At 44.4% G+C, this 18,766-nt stretch overlaps 1 protein-coding gene across 2 annotated transcripts in view; it reads right to left on the bottom strand.

Annotated features, from left to right (window-relative positions):
• LOC144682992 (glypican-5-like) overlaps positions 1-18,766 on the bottom strand; it is a 1,265,567-nt gene that overhangs the window by 828,041 nt on the left and 418,760 nt on the right. For both annotated transcript variants that reach the window (XM_078545931.1, XM_078545930.1), the window contains exon 5: positions 13,734-13,859. In XM_078545931.1, the coding sequence (XP_078402057.1) occupies positions 13,734-13,859 (126 nt within the window). The remainder of the gene's footprint in view (positions 1-13,733; positions 13,860-18,766) is intronic.

Consider the following 18,766-nt stretch of genomic DNA (forward strand, 5'->3'; position numbering starts at 1 on the left):
CAGCACCTTCCAAAACCATAACCACTTCCATCTAGAAGGGCAAGGGCAGCAGAGACATGGGAACACCACCAACTGAAAGTTCCCCTCCAAGCCACTCACCATCCTGACTTGGAAATATATCGCCATTCCTTCACTATCGTTGGGTCAAAATCCTGGAACTCCCTCCCTAACAGCATGGTGGGTGTGCCTACACCACAGGGATTGCTGTGGATCAAGAAGGCAGCTCACCACCACCTTATCAATGACAATTAGGGATGGGCAATAAATGCTGGCCTAGCCAGCGACGCCCATTGCCTGTAAATGAATTGTAAAAATATTTTTAAAATACAAATATAATTCCTTTATTCAGAAAGGGAGGGAGATTCAAAGCAGGAAACTACAGGCCAGTTAACTTAACATCTGTCATAGGGAAAATGTTAGAAGCTATTATTAAAGACGTTGTAACAAGGCACTTAGATAAATTCAAGGTAATCAGGCAGGGTCAGCATGGTTTTGTGAGAAGGAAATCATGCTCAACCAATTTATTGGAGTTCTTTGAAGAAGTAACATGTGCTGTGCATGAAGAGAAACTGGTGGATGTACTATACCTAGATTCCCAGAAGACATTTGATCAGGTGCCACATCAAAGGTTGTAGCAGAAAATAAAAGCTCATGGTATAGGGGGTAACATATTGGCGCTGATAAAAGATTGGCTTGCGAACAGGAAACAGAGTAGGCATAAATGAGTCATTTTTTGGTTGGTAAGATGTAACGAGTGATGTGCCCTCTGCTTTTACAATTTATATAAATGGCTTGGATGAAGGGACCAAAGGTATGGTTGCTAAATTTGCTGATGATGCAAAGATTGGTCGGATGTAAGTTATCAAGAAGATATAAGGAGGGTACAAAAGGATAGGTTAAGTGAGTAAGCAGAGATCTGGAAAATGGAGTGTTATGTGGGAAAATGTGAAATTGTCCATTTTGTGAGGAAGAATAAGAAAGCATATTATCTAATTGGTGACAGATTGCAGAGCTCTGAGATGCAGAGAGATATGGGTGTCTTAGTGCATGAATCACAAAAGGTTAGTAAGCAGGTACAGAAAATAATTAGGACAGCTAATAGAATGTTATCATTTATTGTGAGGGGAATTGAATACAAAAGTAGGGAAGGTTATGTTTCATTTGCACAGGGCTTTGGTGGGGCTACACCTGGGGCAGAATTTTGCCGTCGGTGAGCAGGGGACTCGCCGACACGTAAAATGACACGGGATGACATCGGACGGAACCCCCGACGTCATCCCGCCCCATTTAAATTTTCAGGAAGGCGGGGGCGCAGCAAAATCAGCTGCGGGCCCGCCGACCTGTCAATGGCTAATTAAGGCCATTGACAGGATCATTTAAACAATTAAAGGACCTGCCTGTCCAACCTTAAGGTTGGCGGGCAGGCCAAGAGCCCCAGCGGCAAATAGAGAAAACATGAAACCTCATCCAGTGGCGGGATAAGGTTTCATGCTGGGTTTTAAAGACTTTAATAAAGTTTTTCTATAAATAATTAACATGTCCCATCACATGAGGGGGACATGTTAGGGAATTTTTTTTTCTATTTTTAATATTTTTCAAAGTGGAAGCGATCTCCCTGAGGCTGCACTTAACCTCAGGGAGATGTGCGCTCTTTCGTGTGCAAGCGCGAAAGAGCGCACTCTCGCTTTTAGGGAATCCCCCCCCCCCGCCCACGCAGGAAGCGCATAGCGCTTCCCGCTGGAAGCCATGCTGGGCGGGCCTTAATTGGCCTGCCCATGTAAAATGGCGGTGCGGCCCACTTCGCTGGCGGGGATCGGCTACCCGCCTGCCAGAGATTGGGTCGGGCCCGCCCGCCTGACAGGCAGAAAATTCTGCTGCTGGAGTACTGTACACAGTATCAGTCTCCTTACTTAAGGAATGATATAAATGCATTGGAAGCAGTTCAGAGAAGTCTACTAGACTAATACCTGGAATGGGGGGGGTTGTCTTATGAGGAAAGGTTGTACAGGTTACGTTTGTATCTGCTGGAGTTGAGAGAAGTAAGGGGCGACTTGATTGAAGCATATAAAATCCTGAGGGGTCTTGACAGGATGGATATGGAAGGGATGTTTCCTCTTGAGGGAGAATCTAGAATTAGGAGTCACTATTTAAAAATAAAGGATTGCCATTTAAGACAGAGATGAGCAGAATTTTTTTTTCTCAGAAGGTAGTGAGCCTTTGGAACTCTTTTCCTCAAAAGGCAATGGAAGCAGAGTCTTTGAATATTTTTAAGGCACAGTTAGATAGATTCTTGATAAGCAAGGGAGTGAAAGGTTACTGGGGGTAAGTGGGAATGTGGAGTTGTGGTTACAATCAGATCAGCTATGATCTTATTGAATGGTGGAGCAGGCTCGAGGGGCCAAGGGCTCTTAATTCATATGTTTGTAGCTGTAGAAGTAGCTATGTTAGAAGCAAGGGGCTTCTTATTTTGTTGAAAAACTCTCAACAATACAGAGAAGAGTAGTTTAGAAGAAGTATGTTTTCACATCAAATTTATGCAACAAACATTCTGCTGTAAGATGTTTAAAAATGAACAAGAATTTCTTCAAGAAAGTGTCTCCAGTTATGCAAACATATCCTGCAGGTTCCTACAGCTCAGACAGGAAATAACAGTAAATGCAACCAGCTCACAACTTTCTGGTTTAAAAACTAGTGCAGTAATCAGGAACTAAAAACTAAACTGCTGTGTGAGCACATTAAGCCAGTAGTTTATCTTTAAATATTTATTCCTCTTGAAAGTATGAAACCTTGCCTAGAGCAATCAAGGATCATATAGATAAAAGCAAAAAACTGCAGATGCTGGAAATCCAAAACAAAAACAAAAATACCAGGAAAAACTCAGCAGGTCTGGCAGCATCTGCGGAGAGGAGCACAGTTAACGTTTCGAGTCCGAATGACCCTTCAACAGAACTAAGTAAAAATAGAAGAGAGGTGAAATATAAGCTGGTTTAAGTGGGGTAGGACAAGTAGAGCTGGATAGAGGTCCAGTGATAGGTAGAGATAACCAAAAGATGTCACAGGCAAAAGGACAAAGAGGTGTTGAAGGTGGTGATATTATCAAAGGAATGTGCTAATTAAGGGTAGAAAGCAGGATAAGCAAGGTACAGATAGCCCTAGTGGGGGTGGGGTGGGGTGAAGGAATCAAAAAAGGCTAAAAGGTAGAGATAAAACAATGGATGGAAATACATTTAAAAATAATGGAAGTAGGTGGGAAAAGAAAAATCTATATAAATTATTGGAAAAAAGGTTGGGGGGGGAATCGGAAAGGGAGTGGGGATAGAGGAGAGAGTTCATGATCTAAAATTGTTGAACTCAATATTCAGTCCGGAAGGCTGTAAAGTGCCTAGTCGGAAGATGAGGTGCTGTTCCTCCAGTTTGCGTTGGAACATATAGCCTTTGTTTTAAAAGGATGCAGTGATTCGTGCTTTATCGTTGGGCCATAAGGGATGCATTTTAATGTTCATCCATATCCAGTGACAACTTTTATCCTAAGAATACTTAAATGATTTCTTCCATGTATTGACACAGGCCACTTGAGTGTGATGTGACCCTGAACACTAGGAAGTAAAGGTTCAGTGTCACAGAGCAGAGATTTAACCAGATTTCAGCCCTACTCTGTTCCACTTCTGATCCGCAATACACTAAGCAAGGATGCATTGAATAAAAGCTGGACAGTCTCAGGCATGCAAGTCAAATTAAAATACATCTTGGAATGCCTTTGGAGAGCCTCAAAGCCTTTATAATCATAGCCTTTGCTGTTCTGGGGACTAAGAAGAGACAATGTAGAAAAGAAAACACAAAAGACATACATGGGTATGCAGGTAAGCAACAGAGTGGCCCAGAACCCAAACCACTCTTTGATGCCTGTTGAAACTGAGGTAATAGTTCATAAGATGGTTATAAGCACCAACCTGCATGTTAGATTCAGGTTCTTACAGAAGATGGCATAGCACTGCCTCTGCCTCTCTGGTGACCTAGACCTAGATTAGCTACCCTTAGCTAATTCCAGATAGCTACACTAGGAGCTGCAGAAGTGTCTGGCATCTTGATCATTCTTTCATGCCATATTTTAAGCAGTATCACTGAAAGTTTGAAATACAGTCATTGGGTGATTCTGATGAAGCATCCAAAATTTAAATTTATAAGGTATTCTAACATTTTAGCGATATCCTGTAGGTCTGTGGTTACTGCACTTTTTGGGATGAAGAGCCTCTATCAGCAGTGGCTAACAATCACTTTTACATTAAGGTGCTGACCTACAAGATCATTACCACCAGGTATCCTTAGCATTTAGGTATCCTGCTTGCCAGAACTGCAAGAAATTGCACACAGAATGGACATACTTCCCAAATACATATTTAATCCCATGCCCATGTCCATCTGTTTAATCACGCACTGGAAAAATAAATTACGATGGGAACTCAGAACATTCCTGACAAGCTAATTTTCTACATTCGGATGTAAAATTACCACTGAAAAATAGGTGGTAATGGTCAGGAAATCCAGGTTTACTTTCCTAACTTAATGTTCTTTTAAATCTCTGAATTCAGCTTGTAACACAAAATTTGCCACTAAATAAAAATTTGGCACTGCATATGGTATACAAACCACAACATACTTAGTGGTCATATAAACACTGACATAGCATAAATGGAGGGAGCTCTACAATTCTCTTCCAAATAAAAAGTACTATTCGCATAATTCTCCTCCAAATAAAAGGTGTTGCCATGGGAACTCATATGGTTCCTAGCTATGCCTACCTTTTTATGGCTTACATGGAACATTCTCTGTTCCAGTTCTACTCAGTCCCCTCCCTCATCTCTTTTTCTGTTATGTTAGTGACTGTATCAATGTTGCTTCCTACTCTCATCCCAAACTCAAAATTCATCAACTTTGCTTCAAATCTTCACCCTTCCTTCACTTTCACACGGTCCATCTCTGACTCTTCCCTTCCCTTCCTCCACTTCTCTATCTCCACTTCAGGGGACAGGCCGTCAAGCAATGTCTGCTATAATTCCCTGACTTCCAAAACTACTTTGATTACACTTTCCCCCATCCCACTTCCTGTAAGGACTTTATTCCATTCTCCAAGTTTCTCTGTAGAATCTCCACATTACATGCCAGTGTTTCCTATATGTATTCTTTTTCCATCAACTGAGGATTGCCCTCCACCACAACAGAGTTTCCCTTGTCCCTTGTCGTCACCTTCCAACCCAACAGACCCCACATTCAACAGATCATCCTCTGAAATTTCCGTCACCTCCAGCCTGATACCACCACCGGCCACATCTTTCTCTCCTCTTACCTTTCAGCATTCTGAAGAGACCCTCCCCACCACCTCCCGCTGGTCCATTCTTCTATCACCCCCAGCAACCACTTGCCATGTAAGTGCAGAAGATGCAACACCTACCACAAGAACACAAGAACAAAAGAAATAGGAGCAGGAGTAGACCATATGGCCCAACAGGTCTATTCTGCCAATCAACATGATCATGGCTGGCTTGGGCTTCAACTCCATTTTACTGCCTGCTCCCCATGTCCCTTAATTCTCTGAGACACCAAAAATGTGTCTATCCTAGTCTTAAATGTATTCAACCATACAGCATCCACAACCCTCTGGAGTAGAGAATTCTGCCCTTTCACCTCCTCCCTTCACACTATCCTGGGCCACAAAAATTCTTTCCAGGTGAAACAGTAAGTTACTTATACTTCTTTCAATTTCATATACTGTATTCTTTGCTCACAAAGTGGCCTCTGCTACAATGGGGACACCAAATGGATATCAGGTGATTGCTTTGCTGAACATCTCCATTCAGTCTGCAAGCATAACTCTCAGCTTCCAGTCACTTACCATTTTAATTCTCTGTCCTATTCCTACTCTGAACACTGTCCTCAACTTACTGCACTGTTCCAGTGAAGCTCAACAGAAGCTCGAGGAACAGCACCTCATCTTTCCATTAGGCACTTTACAACCTTCCGGGTTTGCTATGGGGAACCATGATGAGGCAGTCAGGGGATCTATCCAAACAAGGGCCCACAGAAACTGGTGGGGGAAGGCTGGGGCCAGATACATTTGGTCCTGGCCGAATTTTAAAACTTCTTTGCAACACTCTTAGTAAATTTATGGCAGGAGCACATTAAAAGGGCCAAAGGTTTGCAGTCCCATAATACGATTAGGTCAAATTATGAGAAGTTACTGTGCATAACAGTGTAACTGAGATGAATTAGCGTGTATTGTTGAGGATGTTGATCTTGTGAAGTATAGGCCAATGGCTGTATTTCAATTAGTGTGAATGTATATCCATTATATTATGCTAGCATAGTTGATGAACAAAATTTGAACAGATGCTTTTAAGAGTTTAAAAATTAACACTGGTGGTCACAATAAACCAATGAACTATACTGTATTTGATACTTTGACTAACAGAGCCAAAATAGGAGATGCATTCCTGTGAAATCAGTAATACAGTATAAGCAAGTTACAGATACATTTGTGACATTAATTAATGGACAAAATACAAACAACTTAGATCAATCAATGCTTTCTGCATTTACCATACAATATTATTAAAATAGTAATAAAAATGATTTGGCACTGTCATGATCTTAGCAAAGGCAAAGCAGTTATTAATATTAGGGCATTAAAGCTATAAACTGGAACTAAATGGGTCCAGTGATGATATTCAGTCATATTTTATTTCTTTCTTTGGAATAAACACACAATTGAGGCAAAACATTTCTCCCATCCACAGCAATACAGTTAGCAGCGTACAGAAATCAAAATAACATGCTAGAATTGTGTGGTGCCATGGATTGATGTCTGTGACCTGTGAATAAAATCTGATAATGGATATTCTTTTAAATCCAATAAAGTATGTCATTCAGTGGACGGAGAGGAATCTTATACTTCTTTTCATATTGTCAGATCAAAGCAGAAAGACTCTTCATGCACTGTATTTCATACTTTGGTGCACAAATCCCTTAGTGGGTATACGGGAAAAAGTAGCTCAGAAATGCATTTTCACCTGTTGAGCTCTAAACTATTATTCCGAGTTATTTTCACAAACACTAAGGGGGATAATTTCAACTTAGTTACCCAGAAGTCAGGGCTGCCCTGCATGTTGTGAAATTTTAAATTGCCTTGGCTTGGATTCCAGTTAGGCGAGGAAGGCTCTGGAGGAGGCTGCAGGACTCGATAGGTCTCTGCCTCCACCTGTGTGGAGCGGTTGGGGGGTGGTGGTGGTGGCGGTTGTGACGATCTCAGGGGGTCAGGTGCTTGGGGTGGGGAGGGAGTTCAGAATCTAATGGCAGAGAACGGAAGGGTTAGGGGGCGGTGTCCAATCACAGGGGAAATGCCAGAAAGGAATGCTGGATTCAGCTTGTAGGGAAAGGCACTTACCTCCTGATCCAGCAGTCTTTTGCCTCAGTTTATCTGGTGGATTTCCCAAGTTAAATTCCAAATGGTGAATACAAATGAGGCACACAGCCTCAATATAATATTAAAAATACCAATCCACCTCCTTGGATTAGGTTTTTCATCCACCCACCCATCCAACCTCCATTAAAACTGGGAAAAGGCGGGTTGGGTTCAGAATTCAGACTTTTAACACTTTACCCTAATGGAACCCAAATGCCCATTTTTTGGGGTCCATATTCCCCTTTAAGACCTCAATCAAAGTCCACAATCTCAACACTTAGGGCGGAATTGTCCCAGATTTGCACTAAGTGCGGTAGCAGGCAGGGAAAAGGATGTTTAAACTGCTGGCAATGGCGGGTTTTCACGCCGTATCACCCCAATCCCACCTCATTAATTATGCAGCTACAGGAAACACACCTTCTCAGTGGTGGGCGGCCTACAATTTGCCTGCCAGGCCATTACCTTGCCGCTTCCTCATGCAAGGCACCATATTTAAAGTGTAGCCACACACACAGTTCTCAATGCTTGGAGCCCTGGACTGCTCCAGTGAAGACATGGCCCCAAAAGTGAAGAAGAATGCAGCTCCTGGATTCAGTGACGCATCCCTGGGGCGCCTTCTGGATGCCATGGAGGCCCGTCACGATGTCTTCTACCCCTGCTCTGGCCACAGGAGGCCCATCAGTCTCACCACTCCGGCTTGGGAAGCGGTGGCAGAGGTGTTCAGCGCCAATGCTGCACACAAGAGGTCGGACATCCAGTGCAGAAAAAGGATGAATGATCTCATCCGTGCCATCAGGGTAAGACAACCATCTCATCACTCTCAGCTCACACACTCACAAGCCCATCATATATTCACTGGCATTTCACTCACTGCCAGCTCAAGGGACATCACCACTCACTCTCTCACACACACCCTCACATTTCCATCTGGCCTCATCTCCTCTGGAGATTGCCTCCTCAGGCCTCACCATCTTGAGGCCACTTGCACAAATCAACTTGTGCCCCCACACACACGCTGGGACATCCCCTTCCTCAGTACAGCCCTTGCCTGCAGCCTCTTCCCTTGCCTGAGGCCACTTCTCCCTCTTCCCCAAGCAAACCCTTGCCCTGTAGCCGTTGAAAAGCCATCCCTGCCTTATGGCTGGTCTGGTAGGAAGAGACCTGCCTGTGAACCCCCCTAAAAGTGATGTGGTGCTGCCTGAAGCAAGGTAGGCAAACCAACCTTGAAGTCCCGAGTGAAGTGCAGCTCGCCAGGTGCGCGTCACTTATGTACAGTTGTGAAACACATCGGTATGCAATCCCGCAGGCATGCCCATATGATCCAGTGTGGGGGCGAAGATTCCAGTGAACAAAGCTTATAATGAGATGCCAAATTAGGTTCCCGATGTGCGGCGGTGGGAAACACGGCCCACCATCGATAGGTGGAGCAGACGATTGCAAACTGGTTTCACGACGGCGTAACACTGATTTTTGGCCTTCTCGCCATATTGTCCACTCACACCCGCCATGATGCCCAACGCCAATGGGGGCGGAAAATTCCAGCCTTAGTTTTTTTCTTTAGATACTATACTAGTTAGTATAATGCCAGAGTATGCGTCTGAGCCAACTGTAACAACTGACCATGCTGACAGCTGGGAGCACAGAAAAAGAGAGAAAATTATTCACAGGTATGAATGGGCAAGTGACAGATTTCCTTTAGCCCAGTAAATCCTTCTGAGGCCCTGATTCAGTGCACTGTGGTTACTCTATTTTTGAAGTTTTGTACATAGCAGAAAATGTTCCAGGCAGTTCTGAGAATGAGATTCACAGGCAGTAAAGGTGCTTCATGAAGATTCATTGTTTTGAGCAGATGAATTGAGTAGAACAAACATCAATTGAGCTATGAAAGTGGTTTGTACTGGAAACAGCTTTGTTTCAAGTAGGAGAAGGAACAAGAAACTGATATTTGGATGGGAGCAGCAACAGTGATGCAATTTCAGAAGATAATTGGAGCAGTGGTTCACTTTTGGGTGAGAACACTGGCAACAATTTGATTTGACAGGAGCGACAGCGGATATCTTTAGTAAAATATCATAAATTGTTTTTTAAAAATCCTAAAAATGTGAGAAGTTTGTAAACACATTTAAATCAAAGCCTTAGTCGCATAGTTAAGTTTGAAAGTGAAGTTAGAGCAACGATTGTGTACTGCAATATTAATAGTTATCAGAAAAGCAAAATCGCTATTTTCAAATTAACAATGTTGTTTCTTAATCAAGACGCGAATAGAGAAGGAAGAGCAATTGGAAAGTAGCGTTCCTGTATAAATGAGGATTAGTGAATTTGAAAAAATTGTGTCTAATATTAGCAGAGATAGCTGATGGAGAACAGCTATAAAAGACATTGAGAAACAAAAAGAAATTTTGAGTGACCGTATACAAGTTCAAAGTCCTTTTTGAAATGGAAGTAGCAAAGCTACATGAGATAGTAAGGTCATGGGAGTAGCCGTGAATATGGGTTGGGGAATTTATGTAAAGGGAAATATTAAGGGAGGATAGGAGGATAGTGAACTCAGAGGAGACAGAACATGGTGAATTGGAATGGAGACTAAAATCGCTGAGGTTAACAAATCATCCGGTACAGAAGTTAAAGGAGGAAAGCAATGAAGATACCTCAGTGAGAGAGCTGGCATGGTACTTGGGTGGGCAGTAGCGGATGAGAGTTTTATGTGAGAGGGCAGAGGTTTGGAACAAAGTGAGATACACATTGTTAGTTGTATACATAAGAAATAACTAAAGAAGAAGGTGCCAAGGAGTAGGGTCAGGGCAGGGTGTGATTTGGTGATAAGAACCATACTGCCACCACAGTATTTGGGTGGCCAAGTGGTGGAATCAACACTTAGGGGAAGATGTCATCATCCTTTGGACAGGTTCCTGTCAGGCCACGGTTTCAATTCAACCATCCACAATAAGCTCATAGAGAGCAAGGCCCTTGTTATGAAGTGAATGGACATTCTAAAGGGAGATGCAAAGAAGAGCCATGATAGCTGAGGTGGCAGAGTTCACGATGGCAACATTGGGTGGGGGTGTTTGTGGGACAGCAAGGAGGTGGGAACCATAAGTGCCCAGCAGGCTGTCGGTTGGGATTTGGCTACAAAGTCGGATGGGACAGTTGGGATTTCTGCTTATAAAGAGGCAGTGATGCATGCCTCAATGGGGCCATCAGAAAGTACCAAGAGAGGCGTAGCAGGAAGCAATAAATCTTATCTAAGCAAACTTGGAACGGTCAAGGACTGTTGAAGGTTTGGGTTACAAATTTGGGATGGCTAAGTATTTGATAGGGAAAAAATGAAAAGAGACATGAAGATAGGGGAAAGGGAGGATTTTAGGAGGAGTAAAGAGAAGAAATTGAAAAGGAATGTGAAGAGAAAAGTGGAAATAGAACGATGGGCTCAGGTCCTAAGTGGCAGATAAAACATACATGTAAATGAATACAGGGAAGCTAAAGTTGCATCAGTCTGGTTATATAGCAAGATTAGGATATGTAAATCCTGGTTATAAACAAGGAATAGAGTGGAGGAAATCAGAAGAGTCAAGTGGTGGGATAAATTTGATGTAGGTCGGATGGAGTCAGCATGAAGCATCGACGAACTGATGTCCGGGTTTGTAGACTAGTGTGATGGACAAGTGAGACCAGGAGCTATTTGATGGAAGTATTTCCCTGGGAATGAAGATCTGGGAGATGTGCAGAATTGGTTGTGGGGCACTAAAATGGTGGCAAAGATGGAGATCACCATAAGATCCAGAAGCAGAGGAGAAGTGTATTTAGACGCAGGTGAGTGAAACTCTGGCTAGGAACAAGACAGTAGCTGAAGCAGAAAAATCATTGGGACCAGTAGAACAATCACAGGCTCAGAAGGGAACAACAGCAGTGGGGAATGGGCTGTAGGGTAAATTAAATTATTTTAAAATTTAAGCAACTGAGCAACAGATTAGAGACAGAGCAGTTGAGTCTTACCGTGAAGTCCAGAAATTTGGAAGCCAAATCTGAAAACAGATCCAGTGCTCACGAAGGAATATAAAGAGCAGGCATGCTTGAGGGACGGGCACTGTGCACTTTAAACCAGCAGTTAACTTGTACTTAGGGCTAAAATGCATCACTGTTAGAGCCACTGGAACTTAAACAGTAAAAGAGAGGGAACTGTGGGAGAAAGGGTGAAGAGTGGTAGCAGATGGACAGAGGTGTATAGCAAGGAACTCCCTGTCCAGGAGCAATCTTGAATTTTTCAGATTTTTTAATCACTGGGTGGCACAGTGAGCAAAATTGTGTCACTTCACTTGGCTATTTCATGCTTCCAACAAGTATTATACCCTTGTTTCACATTTACATTTGCACATACATTGGCTGGTAGAAAAACGATGAACAGCCAAAATATATTTTCCCTTGTTCAGTTTCAATAGTATGCATCACAAAAGCGCTTTCTGATTTTTTTTCCTAGATCAAAACTTTATTCTGCGTGCTTTCATATGGCACACAATCCTACAACCTTTTCTTGACAGAAACATTAGGGGCTGAATTTTGCCGTTGGCGAGCAGGGGGCAGGGCCCGCTTGCCAATGCGCAAAATGATGCGGGATGATGTCGGGGGGAACCCGCCCCATTTAAATTTTCAGTAAGGCGGGGGCACAGCCAAATCAGCTGTGCGCCCGCCGACCTGACAATGGCCAATTGAGGCCATTGACAGGATCATTAAAACAATTAAAGGACCTGCCCATCCAACCTTAAGGTTGGTGGGCAGGCCAGGAGCCCCGGCGGGCAATAGAAAAAACATGAAGCCTCATCCACCGGCGGGACGAGGTTTCATGTAGGGTTTAAAAAAGTTTAATAAAGTTTCAGTGAAATTTATTAACATGTCCCATCTCGTGTGACATTGTCACATGAAGGGGACATGTTAAGGATTTTTTTTTTTCTTTTTTTAAAGTTTGTACAGCTGTCAGCGATCTCCCTGACGCAGCACTTAGCCTCAGGGAGAAGTGCGTTCTTTCGTGCGCATGCGTACTCTCACTTTTGGGGAATCCGCCTCCCCCCGCCCGCACAGGAAGTGCATAGCACTTCCCGCCTGGTGCCATGCTGGGCGGGCCTTAATTGGCCTGCCCACTTAAAATGGCGGCGGGGCCCGCTTCTCCGGCGGGGATCGGCTCCCCGCCCACCAGAGATTGGGTTGGGCCCGTCCGGCCGGTAGGCAGAAAATTCTGCCTTAGGAGTTCTGAAGATTGAGTAAGATGTAGGCCAGAATTTTCCAGCACCCGCCCCCTCCCGCCACCCCAGCTCCTGTGGCGGGGCCGGCAAGCCACTGAAATCTCCATTCACATCGGTGGGAGCGGAAGATCCTGCCGGCGTGAGGGACTGGAAAATTCCGGATGTGATATTGGCCGCTGCTCCATTCATTTCAATCAGTCACATAACATAGCCTATGCCACTTGCAGTTGTAGTACATTTGAAACCATTTCAATTTAATATAGACTGCTTATAAGTATAGAAAATTGAATGATGTGTGTAATTAAACTACAATTCATTAAATAGCGCAGAGAAAGTAAAATGCAGTCTCTATCTAAATACCAAAGCATTCATACCACCCTTGCATTTATTTTTGTTGATGACAAGACAACTCAAACATACTCCATTCAATTGTTTAATATTGTTATGTTAATCAAAATATGTTAACACCATCAGAGGTTCCTGAGATGTAAGTCAGATCAGTGACACTACAAAGATAATATGGTGAAGAAACTTTTAGTTATTTGGTCGTAGAGAACTTGAGTATTGCTGAAAAAAGAGACATGTTGTCGAAGCTTTTTGTCTTGCACTCTTCAGGACAGCTGTAAGAATGCCAAATTTCAGAGTGAGCAACAATTTATGCTGCATTAGCAAAGGGTGGTGATTAGTTTGCAAGTCAAATCTGATTGGTTGAGGTGTTGCCATGGTGAATGCACCAGGACAATAGTTGATATTACAGTTATGACTGGCACATCTGTTTGACGATTATATGTTGATATTTGTAAACATAAATGTAATTAAAATTTAAATCCAAATGGTAGTTATTGAAAAAATAGATTTGATCTTTTGGGATTTTAGTCTTACATCCACTGTAAATCCATCAACATTAACTATAACCAGAAATAATAATTTAATGAATAACAAATCATCTTGATCAAACAAGTTGAAAAACAAAGCACTGATTTATTAGATTTGCGAACTGATCAGTCTCCAGCTCACAATCCCAAAATTAGAACAGCTCTCACCTCTTCACGACATCTTCTCCATTCCAGCAAGTTCGTCCATCAGCAGCTGCTAAGTCATTGATACACAGCTGATCAGCCAATCCACCATATAAAGCCCTATATAATCGCAGACTATTGATGAACTCTCTGAAAAATACAGAAAATAAATTGATTTAGAAAAGTGTATAGCTTGCCAAACCATGTGTGATTTGTTTGCCATATTAGCAAACATACCATACAAATTGATCTTTGAGATGAAAATTTACATGTTGAACCTAGAAATGTCTGTCGGTGAAATTGGTTGATGAAGGCTTACATCATTGATGACATTCCTATGTCTGTTAGTTAATGAGGGCATTAACCCATTTATTTTAAATGAAATATCACACCAACATTCAGTTGCCAATATTGGAAACAATCATCTTTAGGTTTTAATAGCTAAAAGTACATTTCAAGGCTGAATACATGTTTATCTGTACTATTGCTTACCTTATAATATTGGTAAGTTAATCTCTAAGTTAATGTGAAATTGTAGGGAAATACATGATTTTTTTAAAAAAGCAGATTACTGGAGCTAAACCATTCTGAATAAAGTTGCACACATTTCTGGAACAAAAGTTGCCAGTTTCACTGAATTTGATCCACATGACAGGTCAGGCAAAAAATCTTAAAGTGTACTTGAATTTGTATGATAATGAGTATCAAACCCAACCACCTAAGGAAAGTTGGATATGGAGAAACAACAAGTTGGTCCTTTATCGGTCTCCATGGTAAGCTCCTCACACCTAAACCAATGTCTCACCTAAATTTTTTTGTATGAATGATCTGTTTATTTCAATGTGGGGCACCTTTAAATTCTTTTCTGCACCCATGTACATGCCGTATCTTAAAGGAGACAACCTGCGAGCAGCCTGTACAGTACCTTCCAGGTTGTTACACATTCGTGAATATGCACAGCAATTAATGCCTACCTAAGGGCTTCATCCCACCGCCGCTAGTATTAACCCAGTGGTGGGTGGGTGGGCTCACCATGTAGAAATGGGGGTGCTTGCCATGTAGAGAACATGACAAGCAAACTGCTGATCGAGAGACCCAGCATTAGGTAGGGGGGGACGGCTGAGAGCCAGCTTCAGCCCTTGCTGCCCAAACCCCAGCTCTCATTCTCTGGGACCCGGGAACCCCCAACTGGCCATCACTCGCTTGCTCATATGTGGCCTGGTGATGTGGCCTGATGACTCTCCAGCCAGCAGGCAAGACCCCTGTCTTCTCCAAGAAATACCCTTCAACATTTTCCTTGAAGATTTTGATACAATATAGTCATTTGGACATTTAATATGTTGTTCCTGCTCTACTCCAAATCTTTTTTGAAATAATATATTTCAAAAATTGAACTTTTGATTTTTTTGCCTCTATACTGCCTCCATGTTCAAGTTTCCTGGGGAGTTCCAATGGCACACCTCCGGGGTTCTCTCCTGCTTCCATTTGGCTTCAGGATATAGTATCTCAGTGGTTTACAAATTTGAAATGCTGGTCAAAACAAAGGTCTCTCCTATTCCAAGTTTTATTTCACCTGGTATGGACAAGATGGGTCAAATAGGCTTCTGTGCTGTTATGACTCTATAAATCTCTGACCATGACTCTGTTCTTGTACCTTTGACCCATTGTGGGCAGACACTCCTCTCCATCCGGATCTGCTGCTTTTGCTCTGCAGCATCTTCTTGCCAGCCACTCATACCTGGCGGCCTTGCTGCTCACCATTCATCCAGTCTCAACTTTTGCTGGTCCTACTTTCACCCTGCAGTTATCAGCTATCTCTACCCACCCACATTGCCGCTTGTGATCTAGGACTTCAGCACAACATCCAAAACTGATTCCTCAATGCAGTACTGAGGGAGTGCTACACTGTTAGAGGTGCAGCCCTTCAGATGAGACGTAAATCTCATCTGAAAACCCCATCAGTCTGCTCATATGGGTATAAAAGATCCCATGGCACTAATTTGAGGCAGAGCAAAGAAGTTTTCCCAGTGCCTTGACCAATATTTATCCCTCAATTCACATCATAACAAACAGGGTGGAATTTTCTGTGCCTGATGGCGTTGGGCATGTTCAGCAGCGTGAGAAGGCCAAAAATCGGTTTCACGACGTTGTGAAAATCAGTTTGCAGTCATCCGTTCAATCCATCGATGGCAGGCCGTGTTTCCTGCCAACGGACGTTGGGAATCTCATTGTAATACATCTGCATATATTATATGGCCAGCCCACCAGAATCATCCCTCCCTGCTGGATTGTCTGTCATCACAATGACATGTTTCACAGCAGCATATACAAGAACTGCACTTGGCAGGCTTTGAGGGGAACTCAGGGGTGAGTGCACAGTAACGTTGCACAGCGCTCGCCCGGGTTGCCTGTTGGACTTCAAGGTTGGGGCACATTGGGAGGGAGGTGAGGGGTGGGGGGGGTGGGGGGTGGGGTGGGGGGGGGGGGGGGGGCAAGGGTTGCCCTGCAGTTGAGGCAACTTGGGGGAGGCAAGGGCGCCCTGCAGTTGAGGTGACTTGGGGATGGGGATAAGAGCTGCCCTACAGGTGAAGGTAGTGCACAAGCATGTGTGGAGTGGGGGGGGGGGGAGGGAAGCAGCCACACATTAGGGAAGCCTTGTACAATATGACCAGTCCTCTGCAGCTGAGACAGTTCAGACGCAGTCGTATTGACATAGGTGGAATCAGGTCTCTAGCTTATCTGCCCACTCAAGCAATGCAGAGGCGTGAAAATGCCACCAAGTGCTCCAGAGCTTTTCACCCCTTGAGCACAGACTGCAAACTAATGAACATTTTCATGGGCTGCAGAATGGTTGGTCAACTGTGCATGTTGTATAATCTCCTTGCTAAAGCTGGCAATGGAGCAGTCACTGATGGAGGCGCTCACAGCCCCTTTCAATGTCATCATCCCGATTTGGACCAGTCTCCCCCCTGGTTCAAGCTAACAGTGCAGCCTTGCAGTGCGGGTTAGGAGAATGCTTGTGCCTAAGTTGAGAGCATAACATGCAGTCCAATGGACAAAGCTACTGCCAATCGGTCAGGCGGAGTGGGGTGGAGTTGTTTGGTGCTTTGGGCAGCCATACAGCACATTAATCACTGGCCATCAAAGTGGTGGCCAGCACTCTCTGGGATATGTTAAGGGGCCTTCAGACTGAACCAAGAGAGGTTCTTAGTACACCCAAGCTAAACCTAGTGTCTTTCATCCTGCAGGAGGATTACTTCACAAGAATGGAGCCTGGTGAACTAGCTGTGTGCCTCGTGGTGTATAGAGAGTGAAAATGATGGAGAAGAGAGCGACGGAGGTACCTGGCTGCGCAAAGGGAGGAGCAGCATCTTCTGGAAGAAGGGGCGGTTGAGGGTCCTGCACATGTCCTGAAGAGCCACAGAGAGCTGTTGCTGGTCAGTGCCGAGCTAAACCCAGGGTCTATAGATGCTGCCTTTCATTCCTGCAGACAGGAGAAGGCTGCGCATGTCTAGGGAACTGGTCGGTCACATCTGCCAGCTACTGCAGGATTTGTCGCCATGGGGGACAAGGAGAACATCCACTGCCAGTGGCCATGAAAGTGACCGCTGCATTCAATTTTTTATGCCAGTGGCTCCTTTTAGGGCTCCACAGATGACCTCTGTGGGATATCACAAGCCTCCACACACAACCGCATCCATGAGGTCACGGCTGCCATCCTCGTGAGGGCACACAACTTTGTGCATTTCACCCAGCACCAAGAGAGCCAAGATGCAAGACCGACTGGCCTTGCCCAGATCTCGGGTTTCCCACAGGCGCAGGGTGAGATCGACTGCAATCAACTGGCGCTCAGATCTCCATCGCAACAAGCGGTCAACTGTGTCATTCGCTGAATATGCAGCCAGTGTGCAACCACATGCTGCAGGTCCGTGCACAGTTTCCAGGCAGTGTCCATGACTCCTACATTCTCAGTTGGTCACAAATCCCTGACGTCTTCCAGGGTCCACAGAGATTGCAGGAATAGCTCCTCAGGGACAAGGGCTACATGCAGAGGACGTGGCTGATGACACCCATGTGGCAGCCTCAGGCTGGGGTTCAGGCTGCAACTCACAATTTGGTGGAGCAAACCATCGGGATGCTGAAAATGTGGTTCGGGTGCCTGGACCGGTCTGGTGGAGCCCTGCAATATAGTCCACACAGAGTGTCACACATCGTTACCTGCTGCACCCTTTACAACCTAGCGCTGCAACAGAGAGAGTAGCTGGCTGAGCAGGAGACGGAGGAGCTGGACGTCTCCTCCGATAAGGAGGAAGAGGTCCTCGAAGGGGATAATGACAACGATGCACTAACCAGATGAAGCAGGCGTGCTCGGGAGGCCCTCATCGCTGCTAGATTTGTGGAGGATGGTGATGACATGCAATGAGGACACACTGTAAGATCCTCACATTGCATCTATGAATGCTTGACTCCACTCTGGCTTATGGCAGCACACATACCCTCAGTGATAATGCTCCTGTCATGGAGATGCAGTGGAGGCACTAATAGTCGCTCGATTGCAGGAGGATGATGACGACATGCAGTGAGGACACTCCATAGATCTTCACATAGCCTCAGAGAATGTCTGAATGTCTGGCCAAGGGCTGTTCGCTTGCACTCTGTGATCAGGGTCATATCATGGAGACCGCAGCAACAAAACATTAAAAGCATTTGATATTTTGTCTGCCTTCAGCACCTGGGCCCTTCAGGAGCACAGTGTCACTGGTCACAGATGCTGAAGAGATACCAGCCCCACCTTAAAAGTGCTGAGAGCACATAGAGAGAATGATGGAACTCTGTGACACCTGCCCCTGATATTCTGGCAGCAATGTCCAGCGCCATTGAGGTGCAGGCATCACTAATGTGTTCAGGGAATGAGGCTGGGCCATCACTTTGGTCTGAAGGCTGCACAAAGCATAGGGAAGAGGCCCTGGACAGACACACCAGCCTTTATCTTTTGCAGAAAGGTTTCACATCTGAGCAACAAGAACGCTGCTCATCAGAACAAGGAGCCTTAGGCA

The sequence above is a fragment of the Cetorhinus maximus genome, chromosome 7 (assembly GCF_964194155.1).
Source record: "Cetorhinus maximus chromosome 7, sCetMax3.hap1.1, whole genome shotgun sequence".
Classification (NCBI taxonomy): domain Eukaryota; kingdom Metazoa; phylum Chordata; class Chondrichthyes; order Lamniformes; family Cetorhinidae; genus Cetorhinus; species Cetorhinus maximus.